The sequence below is a fragment of the Hermetia illucens genome, chromosome 2, assembly GCF_905115235.1.
Source record: "Hermetia illucens chromosome 2, iHerIll2.2.curated.20191125, whole genome shotgun sequence".
In the NCBI taxonomy this organism is placed as follows: domain Eukaryota; kingdom Metazoa; phylum Arthropoda; class Insecta; order Diptera; family Stratiomyidae; genus Hermetia; species Hermetia illucens.
In genome coordinates, this window is record NC_051850.1 from 62,707,819 (window position 1) to 62,721,817 (window position 13,999).

At 44.5% G+C, this 13,999-nt stretch overlaps 1 protein-coding gene across 2 annotated transcripts in view; it reads right to left on the minus strand.

Annotated features, from left to right (window-relative positions):
* The window catches only part of LOC119649571 (glycine receptor subunit alpha-2), a 371,241-nt gene that overhangs the window by 111,910 nt on the left and 245,332 nt on the right, over positions 1-13,999 (minus strand). For both annotated transcript variants that reach the window (XM_038051774.1, XM_038051773.1), the window contains exon 4: positions 12,508-12,603. In XM_038051774.1, coding sequence (XP_037907702.1) covers positions 12,508-12,603 — 96 coding nt within the window. The remainder of the gene's footprint in view (positions 1-12,507; positions 12,604-13,999) is intronic.

Here is a 13,999-nt window from a genome sequence, read left to right on the forward strand (position 1 = left end):
ATCAATGTATATATCTAGGAAGCGCGATTTCTGCGGACGGTGGCACCGAATTGGATGTAGCCCAACGCATTAAAAGGGGTAGATCTTCTGTCGCTGCCTTATCTAAAATGTAGAAATGCAACTACCTCCCCCAAGATCAAGTTAAGACTGTTCTCTGCTAGTGTTCTTTCTGTGTTGTTACATAACAGTATCACATGGAAAGTGACCACCACTCCCATTTGAAAGCTCCAAGCCTTCGTCAACACCTTTCTGTGTTGTATCATCAGAATACGCTGGTTTTATATTATCACGAACGAAGAATCTGGTCTGCGCACAGGCCAAGCCCGACGTACGAAATGTGATTGGAAGGCAGAAGCGGCAGTGGATACGTCACAGATTATGCAGGTGCAACAATTGCATAGCTGGATACACCATGCAATGTAATCTACTTTCCCAAGACTAGTGGACCGCCTCAGGGGCATTTGACACATAATAATGGAAGCGTGCGGCCATTTTGGAAGGTCTTGGTTGTAGCTGGAGCGCATTTCAGGTAACTGTGAACGATGGCGTGTAGGTGGTTTTGACGCATTACGGAAGGGGGAATACAAATGGTCTCCGTTGAATAGATTCCAGTTAAGAATAATTGGTTACAGCAGCGACTTCACAGATTGGTCACTTCACTGAATAAATTGGTCGTACTGGTCTAATGGGGAAGCGGAAATAGATGGAACCAAACACCACACACCTTTTGAAGGATCAAATTGAGGTCTCCACAATACAGTGAAATTTCTTTAAGTATTTTTTTTTAACTTTAGGGGAAATATTTTGTACTTGTATTTTACACAGTCTAGTGAAAGCAGTAATCACCCACCGGGCAAACCAATATTAAAACAAAGGGCCCAAAAATGCAAATCTCACTAGTGACAGTGGAATTTGTATCGTGATTTGACGTCAGATACCAGTCGACTCAGCTGTGAATGAGTACCTAAGTCAAATCCGGGTAATAATCTTGAGCGAGCGCAATGCTGACCACATTGCCTCCTACAGTGTACTACTGTAGCGTATGAATGAAGTGCTCTAACACACTTCAAGACCCTGACCCAACATGGATTGTTGCGCCAACGATTATTATTATTACCAAACGGCACCTCAAAACGAGGTAAATGGTTTAACAGAAAGCATAGCAAAGAAAGCTCATTAGAGCCAACGTGGCTGGATCAAAGAAGTTGAAGTCTTCAATAATAACAAGAAGTAACAAAAAAAAACCATTGTTTTCGACACACAAATCACCTACAACTTTTGCAAATTGCAAAAGACCACAGCAACGGCATGAGGGATAATGACGATGATGATAATGATGCTACAATCAAAACACATGATAGAGAAGAAATCAACCAACCACTCCCTAATTTGCAAATAATTTTGTCAATGTCTAACGGTGGTGGAGTAAAATATTCTTTAAACCGATAAGAAAATTTGTTTCTAAAAAGACAGAAACAAGCCACTCAAATAAAAATAACAAATAACCATAAAAATTCAGAGATTATACATACATATGTATTTAAGAAGTACGTACATGTGGTTGTGGGATTTTAATTTCTTAAGGGGTAAATCTTGTGTTAAACATGTGGTCAAAGGGTAGTATACGTCCCTGGGCGAAACGTGGATTGGTACCCACGATGGAGCATAAAACCTGGGAAACGCCTGCTGAACCAACGCCAATAGCTCTACTACCAAACCCTATCTCCACCTCCACGTGGTGACCGCTGGGAGCTCTTTCTTAACGAAAAGCTGCAGACGGAGAAGGCTGAAGGCGAGTGCCTCACGCCTAAAAACGTGACAAATTGTACCAACTGGTCCTTTCGGTTGGGGGTCGGGTAGCGCTGACAGCCCTACACGGTAAAGAACAGATGCCTCTTACTGGACTGATAATACAACGACGAACCCGACAACGACAATGGAATATCGATTTGCGCATGGAACAAGCGCTCCCTATACAGAGATGAAGCAGCTAGCCGATACCCTGTCTCAATATAGGGTTGATGTGGCAGCGTTGCAGCAGATGCGTTGGACAGGGACCAGTTTCCCGGTGAAGAGTCACTACACCATATATTATAGTAGCCATTCAGTAAACCATGTACATGTAACCGGTAGGTTTCTCCGTCAGCCAAAAAATGAAACCTGTAGTTATCGGCTTTGAAAACATAAGCGAACGGCTATACACTCTGCGCTTGCGAGGCAAATTTAGAAATATAAGCCCCATTGACGTTCAGGCGCAGATATGATATCAAAATAATACGTGGCGATTTTAGGAGCCAAGTAGGGACGGAGCCCGTATTCAAGCGATACGTTGGTTCCCATTACTTACATGAAAATACAAATGATTACCTGGTTTGCGCAGAAAGTGGTCCACAAGCAAACGTGGGTCTCTCCAGACGGGACAATTTTCAACCAAATTGACCACATGCTGATCGAACGCCGTCACCTCTCAGCCTTGATGAATATCAGAACATATAGGGGGCCAATATAGACTCGGATAACTATCTCGTTGGCATGGTGCTCCGAGCTCGAATAAAAACACCACCCAGAATCCGCTCTGATAATCAGGTGAGAGTTAACACTGAAACAATTAACAACACAGCCCTCTGCAACACCTATTAGAGGAAAATGGATGCTGCATTAACCGCAGTCAACAGAGATCAACATCAACAGATGATCTGAAGAACGTTATCATAAATACGGCCACAAAGATACTTGCCCCCAGCTGCAAAAAGAGTCGGAACGGCTGGTTTGACGATGAATGTAAGCTGACAAAAGCTAGCCGCATACCGAGTAATGTTGCATTCTCAAAGAATGCGGGCACGCGCGGAGACCTATCACGAACTCCGGCGAGCGGAGAAGCAAATCCACAGACGGGAAAAGGAAGCCTGGGAGAACCAACGGGGCTGTAAACTAGCATAGTAAAGTGAGTAACCGCCGGGGGGTTGCGAAAGTTTTACGAACAAGTCAACAGGATGAAGCCTTACACACCTCGATGCTCATCTTGCCGAGACAAAAAGGGAAATCTGATTTCCGACAAAATGGGCATATTCGAGCGATGGGTTGAGTACTTTGATGAACTGGTGAACAACCAGAATATTGGCGAGTTGGAGGTCGCGCCAACTGAAGGCGACGGACAAATGCTGCCACCACCAAGTATAGAAGAAACAGTCCGTGCAATTCATCGGCTTAAAAATCATAAGTCGCCAGGAGCCGATGGAATTACAACCGAATTGGTTAAATATGGCGGTGATCAATTAAATCAGCGAATCAATGCCTGACGACTGGTAAAGAGGCATTATCTGTCTCATACATAAAAAGGGAGATATCACACAGTGCAGCAATTATAGAGGTATCATGTTGCTGAGTACCATCTATAAGATATTCTCCGCTATCTTGCTAGGTCGGATAACCCCATACGCACAGAACGGCATTGGCCCATACCAAAGAGGCTTCATTTTAGGCAAATCAGCAACAGATCAGATTTTCTCTCTACGGCAAGTGATGGAAAATCTGTTGAAATATGGGCATCCGTTGCACCATCGTTTCATCGACTTTAAAGCCGTCGAAGTGGTCCCGAAAACAACTGGCAAGAATACGTTCTGCGAAGTGGTCAAAGAGTTACTGGGAGAGAAGGCTCTTGTTTTTCTCATAGTTTACAACCTACGTGTTCTCTAGAAATCCGGGATCTAGACTGCCTCAAAAAAAAGGTCCAAGTTTAGGAAGCCATTAAGCGTGAATATCCAGAGGTAACCAATCCCCGAATAGGCATCACCTCTTTAAATGCTCCAGACCAAAAACTCACCAAGTCCTCAAACTACTTAGCAGCGGGAAAATTAAAATTGAAGGGGTAGTATGCAGAGTACGAATGCGGATAATTCCCATCAAATGCTACAGGTGTCTGGACTATGCAGACACATCAGACGGTGTCCAATCTTTATAGCGGAACTAGAAAGGACTAGGAAGCAAATAGCATGATTTGCATTCTACAAGTTAACATGCACCGGAGCACAACTGCTAGCGCAGTTCGCTGCGGAGGAAAAAGCTGACCTAGTGCCAATCAGCGAGCAATACCGAAATAGGGACCCGGCTTCATGGCATCACGACTTGTCGGATACCGCTGCCATCTGGGTTCGGGACGATATTCAACTTTGTGTTCTCGCCCAAGGCCGAGGGAACGGCTTTCTCTGGATCTGGTGTTGAGAGATAACGTTTTTCAACGTTTACTTGACGCCGAATGAGACGATGCCGGGCTTCCGCCCCGACTTGAGGCACTAGAGGATGCCGTTTCGAACACGGTGGGGCGAATCCTGGTAGGCGGTGATCTTAATGCCAGGGCCCTTGAATGGGGCATGCCTCAGCTAGACTCCATAGGGAAACGGATTCTGGAAATGGCACCGAGAACCGGGCCTGTAGTTTTAAACACCGGATCCACGCAAACGTTTCGGCGCTCAGGCTGCGAAGGAAGCAGCCCAGACATCACTTTTGTGTCTGAATCTCTAGCACCATCGGTAGACGGGTGGTGGCAAATGATCACCAGTACAACCCGTTCGAAATGGTTGACACTATTTGCCGGTGTGGACCAACCCGGCCCTTCCCCTGCCTGTGAAATATCGCGAGGGTGAGCATCAGGAAGTTCTCGGAACAGGCAGGGTGGCGCTGGAGGGCGCTTCGGAAGGTGACAGCGTTGCAGCTGACACTTTCGTAAGCTCAGCGATGAACCTGATAATGACAGCGTGTGAGGTTTTCATGCCCCGTAGGGGCCCCAGCCGTGACAAGCTATCTATGTACTCGCTGCTCTGGGCGTTCAACGCTTGCTTGAAGGAGGGCAATTTTCCTTGTAACTGCAAAAAGAGAGAGAAAGAGTCTATGCTTGACACGGGCGAGAAAGTGATCGAAAAGCTCATCAAAAGTAGACTCGTGAGCGCGGTTTATCGAGCCGAGGCACACAGCCGTCGATCCTGACGGTCAGTGCTCCCCATAACGCTTGATGTCAGAAATGCCAGATGGACAGATATGCTGGGCACATTAGGACACTCACTCACACTCACACGTGCCAAGCTATCTCTTGCGGATGTTGAGAAATTATTTGAAAGACCGCTCCCTGCTCTATGAGATGCTCCAGGGCTAGAGGGGGATGGAAATCACGTCGGAAGTAGGACAGGGATACATCCTAGGACCGGACCTCTCGAACGCTTCCTACGGTAATCTGCTGAGGCTCGATATGCTCGAAATCTCGCGCCAGGTCGGTGATGCAAAGAACATTGAGGCATCTGTTGTGAGACACACTGTTGAACAGGCGCAAAGCAGACTTGGCACATTGATGCGACGGGTAAGCGGATGGATGACTGCTCACTGTTTCAGTCTTGCGCTGGAAAAAAACGAAGTAATCAACTTGACCAGAAAGAAAATCCCGACCGTGCGTCCCACATCGATCTGTAAGTTGACTATAGAGTCAAAACCAGGGGTTAAATACCTTGGTTCAATGCTCGACTCGAAGATGAGCCTCTTCGAGCAAATCAAAGCAGCAGCGGACAGTGCTCGTCATTGAGTTGGCTTTTGGCGAATGTTTTGGGGTCCTATATTTACTAGGAGACGTCTTCTTATGGGAGCAACGAAGTCAGTTCTGCTCTATAGCGCGGAGGTATGGGCTTATGCCCTTGACAAGGAGGTGCATCGTAAGCGCCTTGCTCAAGTGGAGAGACGGGGAGCTTTGCGAGTGGCGCCTGCTTACCGCACTCTCTCAGAACCGGCCGCGTGATCCCCGTTACCCTCCTTGCCAAGGAGCGTAAAGCTATCTACAGCCGTAAGAGCGAAAACTTAAGAGGGGTGGTTGCCCGTGAAGAACGTCAACGCATCCTTTCCGAGTGGCAACTCTCTTGGTAAAATGCGTCAAGAGCTAATGGACTGCGCGGCTCATCGGCAAATAAGATCGGTGGCTGAACCGAATGGACGGTGAGAATCAATCGCATTCCTTTCCCTTTTAAGCAGTCATGGAGGTATTAAGTCTTACCTGCGCAGGATTGGGAAGGCGCGATCTCCTGATAATGCGTTCTGCAATGGAGTGGCGGACGACGCTGAATACAACTTTTTATCTTGTGAAAGGAGAAACGGCTTTCGAAGACACAGGGGAGCTCTCTCCACACAACATTGTCAGAGAGATGGTGAGGTGTGCTGGCAACTGGAGCCGTGTTGCGCATTATGTTCGGGCTTTTCTTATTGTGAAGAAGATTGAACGCGAACGGCGAAGGGACCGGATTGCAACGGGTTCCCTAAACTAATAACTCCCTTCCTCCCCTCCCCCCCCCCCCTTCCGTTGGGGGAATCGATTCCCTGACTTAAAGGCTCTCAAAACCGGGAAAGCAGGAGGAGGGCATCAAAATCGATGGGAAACGATCAAAAGGCCGCCCGAAATAAAGATGGGCGAATACCCTAGATGATAAGTTGAGAACCTCTTGACTTTATTTGGCCCAACCTTATAATAATAATAATCGTTGGCGCAGCTCCGCCATTCTATTAACATAGTATGCTGGTCCCAAGCCCGGGTAAAGGAGGAGGGTTTGAGGCAACGTACTCTGTACTATCCTCAGTAAAACAAAAATAAAATGCTGAGATCAGGGAAAGAGATAAATAGAGTATAGTTGGAGTTATTCTACTATGCTAAATCCTACCTGATCTCTCTTGGTGACAGGCCCCGCGACAGGCCGACCAAGAAAATGCATACAATGTCGTTACAAACATGATGATCGGATTGAGTCACAAGCCTCGGAGAAATGCTAGGGCGTCCACCTCAGTCGACGCGACAGGACGGGCCCCGGTCCTGTCGAGAAATGGGCAATGGTTCTTGACGCATGGACGGCATCAGAACGTAAGCAAGTTAGTCCGAACAAAACGAACAAAACAAATACGTGTCTGCACGCTAAATGTTGGTACCCTAACTGGAAAGACCGAGGAACTCGCAAGAGCCCTTCGGAAAACGCGCATTGATATCTGCGCTCTGCAAGAAACCCGATGGTCTGGTGCCAAAAGCTGCGACATTGAACGCGAATGCGATAAAAATGGTTACAAACTTCTTTATTTTGGTAACCCACACACTCAATATGGTGTTGGTATTGCCATCTCTGAAGGTTTCCGTGATGCCATTAAAGAAGTCGGACGATTTGATGATCGGCTGATGAAACTCACCATTATATCAGCTGATCGCACTATTCACTTCTTCACCGCGTACGCACCACAGACAGGTCGACCTGATGCCGAGAAAGATGCCTTCTGGCAACTTCTCGATGAAAAGACTTGTCACGTGCCTGCTGACGATTATATAATCACTGCCGGCGACCCTAATGGTCATGTGGGTGAAAAGGCAGACGGTAACAGGTGCCATGGGGGAAAGGGGTTCGGAGCGCGCAATGAGGGTGGCGAGCGTATAATCGATTTTGCGGACACCCATGACCTTGTAGTTATGAATACATGGTTCATCAAACGATTGTCTCATTTTCCTACATTTTATAGTGGGAACAGTAAAACGCAAATCGACTATATTCTCATAAGACGCCAACATTTTACCACTGTCACTGATTGTGATGTTCAAATTACCGTCCGATCCGGTTAATTTCCCATACCATGAAGATGTTTGAACGCATTCTTGACAACCGTATTCACAAAATCGTTGAAATAACCGTGAATCAAGCCGGATTTGTCAAGAACTGCGGAGCTACTGACGCAATACAAGCTGCACGGTTACTCATGGAGAAACACCGTGAGAAGCATCGCCCTCTTTACATTGCCTTTCTGGATCTAGAGAAAGCGTTTGACCGTGTACCACACGAACTCATCTGGTATGCTTTACGACAACACTTCGTGCCAGAAGAACTCGTGCGCTGGGTTCAATTGCTCTACCACGATCCGAAAAGTAAAGTTCGAAGTATGGCAGGTGTATCAAAACCGCTTCGTGTCTCTGTTGGTGTTCATCAAGGGAGTGCTTGTTATGGACACCGTCACACGGGATATGCAGCGTCCAGCGTCCTACACACTGCTTTATGCAGATGATGTTTTCCTAGCACCTGATAGCAAAAATGATCTCGAGCAACTTGTCCAAAAATGGAACGATCGCCTCATGCTACACGGTCTCAGATTGAATTTAAACAACACGGAATTTTCGACGACCGATCAGGCATTTGATAGAGACAAATGGTGAAACCGATCACGACGAGCTGACCCCGCTTGTGAACGGGACAAAGGCTGAAGAAAAGGAAGTTATTTTTTTCAAGCCAGACGGTATACGTACATATTACAGACGTACATATTATGCTCACCCTAAACAAACATTGCTTGTTCCGGAATACTATATTAATACATCCACGTGTACAAACTAATCGTGCACTTATCTCCGATTTACTGCGTATTGAATACCGCTGATTTAATGTAGAAATATATCTATCAGAATTAAGCAGTGCCCAAAGGCTTCATTAGCATATACATATAAATACATATATATATCCGTCTCGAGTAATTGATGTTGACATATAAATGAGGAAAAGCCAAAACCAAATGTCTCCCGCGACCCCCATTCATTATATTTCATACTTTGAGTCCTCTCTCCCCTACATTTCACACGATATCAAATATATATTTTTTTTTTGGGTAGGGTAGGTGAATGCATTTACGCACACAGTGTTGGACTCCCGATTCGGTACGTCGTCGGACTACCAACTAAACACCTCCCCATCGTCAGAGAGCTAGCCTGGAACCGATTGTCACATTACTTCGGGCTAGTCCTCGAACTCTCCCGCCTTGCGGAGCCTTCAAATCAGGGATTTCCATTCACCAACGGGAGGGGAGAGGAGGAAAGGAACTGTGAGTTCAAGGAACGCCCTGCCATCCAGCTCCTCCACCGGTCGAGTTCTATCTTCTTAGCAACGAGAAGGGCCCGAATGTAATGGGCAACACGGTTCCACCTGTCAGCAGTCCTCAGCATCTCTTCGACAATGTTATCTGGAGAGAGATCCCCTGTGTTTAAATAGAGCTGCTGACGAACCCCATCCCACCTTCAACAAGAAAAAAAATGTGGTGTGCGTCGTCCACAACTCCATTGCAAAACACACAATCCGGAGAACGCGCCTTTCCAATCTTGTGCAGGTAAGACTGAAAACCTCCATGCCCACTTAAAAATTGGGTAAGGAAATAGTCAGTCTCACTATGCTTCCGATTTAGCCACGCACCTAAGTTGCCGATGAGCCGCGTAGTCCATCTGCCTCTAGTTTCATTTTGCCAAGAGAGCTGCCACTCGTCTAGAGTGTGTTGCCGTTCTTCGCGAGCAACCACCTCCCTTGGCTCGTCTCCGTTACGCTTGTATATGGCCTGACGCTCCCTAGCAAGAAGGGCAACGGGGATAACTCCCGCGATTACCATCACGGTCGGAATTCTCTTTTTAGTCAGGATGACTACTTCGGTTTTTTCCAGTGCAAGGTTGAAACCATGAGTAGTCATCCATCCGCTTACCCGTCGCATTAATATGCGGAGTCTGCTTTGCGCCTGTTCGACAGTGCGTCCAGCAACAAGCGGTATCAAATATATTAGCTGTTTCGAAAAGTGCTTATTGAACCCTTTCATTCTGTGAAAAAGAAATTCGCAAAAGAAAAAATACCGTCTAGCCGTTTTCGAATAAATTGGGTGTGACAGACGGACAGAGATCGAATTGATTCTAATACGATGTTGTTTCACACAAAAAACCTTAATGAAAAACCGGGAATTTCAGCCTCAATGAGAACTAAATTTAAGGTTTTTAGCGGTGGTATCTGGCGCAGATGTCGAGGTGTGCACCAGTGCCGTCTTGACGGCTGGTGGCGAGCAGTAAGGAGGCGGTAGCAATGCAAGATGAGGAGGCTGCAATGTCAGCGGTGACAACAACGTTCACTAAATTGATAGCGACTGTAACCACTGGCGAGAGTGAAAGCACCATGTCAGTGACAATGTTAACCACATGAAGGGCAAGGTTCCCCCAGTTATAAATGAAAAGACTGGATCACCTTGAAACAATTTAGCTTGTAATGGAGTGAATTCTGAAATGGTAGCTGTGAGGAAAAATTTTGGTGGACAGAATGACATGCGGAGCGTCTTTATATTATTTACTAATAATTATTTCTAGTTGTGTAGTTTAGTATTATCATTATTCTTGTATATCTTAGAATTTAGGCTTAATTACGGTGAAAGAACTGAAAGGACTGAATTCCTTATCTATTGGCTGTTCCTATTGCCGCGATAGAATTGTTCAGGTTGATTTCCATTGTTTAGTTTTCTGACCGTCTCGATTGATATCTTGATTAGATTGATTAGATCCGTTAAATTGAAAGACATTGAGCTGGATTATCAATAAGATTTTTGGCCAGAAACGGCAAAAAAAAAGCAATATGTCAATAGGATTATATCTCGTTTTGCGAATTTGAAAGTTTTATTTTTAGAGAGAAAAAAAAAATAACTTGACCTGTATGTATAAAAGAAAAAAAAATATTATAAAGTTTGAGCTAAAGATAGGCTGGGGTGGGCCGCCGTAGGGCCAACATATCATCGGTCCTTCACGAAGAAGAAAGGAAGACGGGGGCCACTCATCGCGTATGTGCACGATCAACTCGGAGCCCTCGTGCGTTTTTTTTTTGTGATTTTGTCCCCTCTATTGTTAGGCCGTTAGGCAGCTTAGTCTCGAGATATCACGTCTCTGCTAGAGTAGTTTACCCCGAGTGGGTTTAGTTTTTTTGATTATTGGGTCAAGGCACGTGAGCAAAATCTCGGTGTCCTGACAGGGAGATAATATTTGTGAACCAAAAACCTCGGCTCTTATCTCACCGAACTGCTGGCATTCGGGTTAGTTGCAACACATACCGCCCAGTTCCATTTATTTTTTCGCGCAGTCGGTGTTCACGACTGGCAGACCTGTTAGGGGTGTTTGGTTGTATGACAGCCTTGGTAACTGTGTTGGTGTTACAAGGTGATGTAATGCCGGACTCTCATCGTAAAACACGCCACCTAAAGTAGCCACAGACACTAGGTCAGGAGTGGAAATCTTGGAGGCCTTTTATACCTTGTATATAACTCGTCCATTCACGGCTGTCACGATTTGCATACACAACACTACTCATACCATAGGTAAACTGGTGTGAGTTAACAGAATTCGCTTCTGTAAATAGGATAAACCTCCATATATTTGGTAACCTCTGACATAATTCCCTTGGCTGTGTTGGATAGAGTCGGCTTACAAGTAAAAAAAATTAATCCACAAATGGCAAAAAAAACAAATTTGGGAACTAAAAGACATGTAAAAACGACTATAACGACGATAAACAAATCCTTGCAGAGTTTGCCTTTTTTGTTGCTTATATGCTATATTCATGCAATTCGTCAAGTGTTTTCCATCTGTAATGAATGGAGTGATGTTTTTGTAATATCTAGAAACCTCGCACTGGATCCCTGCAAGGAAATATTCCAGCATTCGAGGAAACCAACAACAACAATGTATCGTCGTCGAGTGCACTGTGGTGTATATCTACTCGTGTACATGTATAGATACTTTAGCATAGTCAACTTGAAGTCTACGGTTCAAGGAGTGTGAAGTTTTCAATATGACTCTCATCAACATTTCACTTCTCATACTTAACATCAAATCACTGAAGGGAAATGCCTGTCTATTGGAATCCAATCAAAGTCATGCTTTTTTGTCGCTATCGATTTTCAACAGCAAACGCCAAGTATTGAAATTACGAACAAACAACAAACATACATACATACATCGATCGATAACACTAACAAAAGTTTGCACTTACCTAGAACTTCTTGGATTTTGACTCCAAGAAGTTCCCGCCAGAGTTTCTGAAGAAACTTTTGGCTTGTAACCCAGCTATTAGGCTAGCGACACAATTTGTACATGGGAAGGCTAAAGCAGAAGTTCGCCTCATGCTTCAGGAGCTACTTACATTTCGGAAGGTTTCTGGCCATCCATCTTTACACTTTCGAAAACTAACCGAAGCAATGCCTCGTACACGTGTATTGGTTAACCAAAATCTAATCAAAATCAAACAAATACTTGATTTGGTCTTTTATTTTAAAGAAAAGAAATAGTTTTCGTTGCAAATCAGGATGTGTGTAGTATGTGCGGCTCGACATTGGCAACCGAATTACGTAAGGTGCGAGGGTTACCTTTCAAACCTTGAACATTTTGCCTTTTCGCTTTGTTACTCAGTTCAGATTTTCTCCTATTACGAGTTTGATTCCGCAACAGTTCACCTTACATAATCGGCAATTCTCAAATGAAACCAATTCCAGAAAACTCGTTTTTCTTTGCGAAACAAAGTTGTGTGGTAAAAGCGTGGCGAAAATTCATGGATTTCGGAAAATAAGTCAAACGAATGATCGCCAATAGATAATGAGGAACAAAAGCAACCGCGTTTACATCGAGTCAAACTTAAGACAAAGAATCTTGTAAAAAAAAACGTCACCCACCACCATTCTGAGAGCGGCCTGGTGAGCTACCACCCATGACATTGGTCAAATTATTTGCCATGTCCGGGGATGACATGCCGCAGCAAAAATCAGCATCTGGAAAATACGGAAACATTCCATTCACCTAATTTGAAATATATTTACAAATAAAAGCGTTATAGGCGTAATTTCATATGTGGACCTTAGATGCAACTAATCTAAGCGAAAACTTACTTTTCTTAGACAGAAAAAGCGCAGCGCCAATTGCGAGGACTTTGTCCTTTAAAAAAATTTGGAAGCACAGCTTTCAGCTAAATGGGCTAAGCTTATTGAACTCTTCTTGAATCGTTATAATATATCAAATACATCAGGCAAGTGCTCCATTTCAAAATACAACTTCAACGGTAAAGAAATTCACATGAACTGCAAAACAGTTGCATTAATTAAAACAATTCCAACCTTGAAAAGATTTTTAAAATGAGGTGAGAGTCATTTAGTGCTTAATTTATCCTTACTAAAGATATACCAACAGCTCAATAAATAGATGCTCTCATAATTATTCTAAATACCAATCCTTTGGTTACTAAAAACAAAATATATTCACCAATCTCAGAAGGATCAGCATCCACATGAGATAGCCCATGTCTATTTATTAGAACTAAAATCCTTTTCATTACAACTTGCATCTTTTGTCGTTTCTCTTGTGTGCAAGAAAGTTAGCGCCTGATAAAAACCAAGAGAACCAAATCCACAGGGTTCGTACTATCCGACTAAGACTTAGTCCTCAAAATCTTCAACACAATATTGGTTCCTAGAAATTCTTTAGTATCGCCCATTCCAATTAACCTGTTGAGATAAGACAGTTTAGTTTTTAGCTAAGTTAATGAATAGGTTGATAACTATAAACTTGGGTCGAAGGCTGGCAAGAAGTACTTTCTCCGAGTAGGAAAAATACTGTTTTGCAAGGACCACCTGCAGGACAAACATGTAGTTCATGTTCCTGGCTCCAGACGGTGCCAGGTGTTGAAAGAAGAGCTGCAAAAAGTGAAAAATGAAACACCATGAACCTTGGGTACTGGTTAATCAGCGACGTTAACGGGGACCCATGAGACATCGGGTATAATTTCGTTACCAAAAAACTCGATGCTCGTCGATAATCCTGTTTCATGGAAGCAGTGAAGATGGAAAAAATGTTGTAGGCACTTCTTCCTGTCGACCCCATCCGTCGATATGAGGGAAGTACTGAGAAATACCCTCCGTTTCACTCTCATGGAACTGGAGGAGGCACTCCCTCCGATGAAGAGCAAAAAAGCACTAGGACCAAATAGCATTACCACCAAAGAGCTGAGACTTCAAACTTCAACAAGGATAAGCTGGGCTTGCTATTCGCGCATTCAATGCATGTTTCATAATAGGTGTTTTTCTTCTCGTTGCAAGGTTGCAAGGCTTGTGGTGATAAACAAGAGCAAAGGCGACCTCGTGACGCCGTCAGCGTACCGGTCCAAGCGATGAA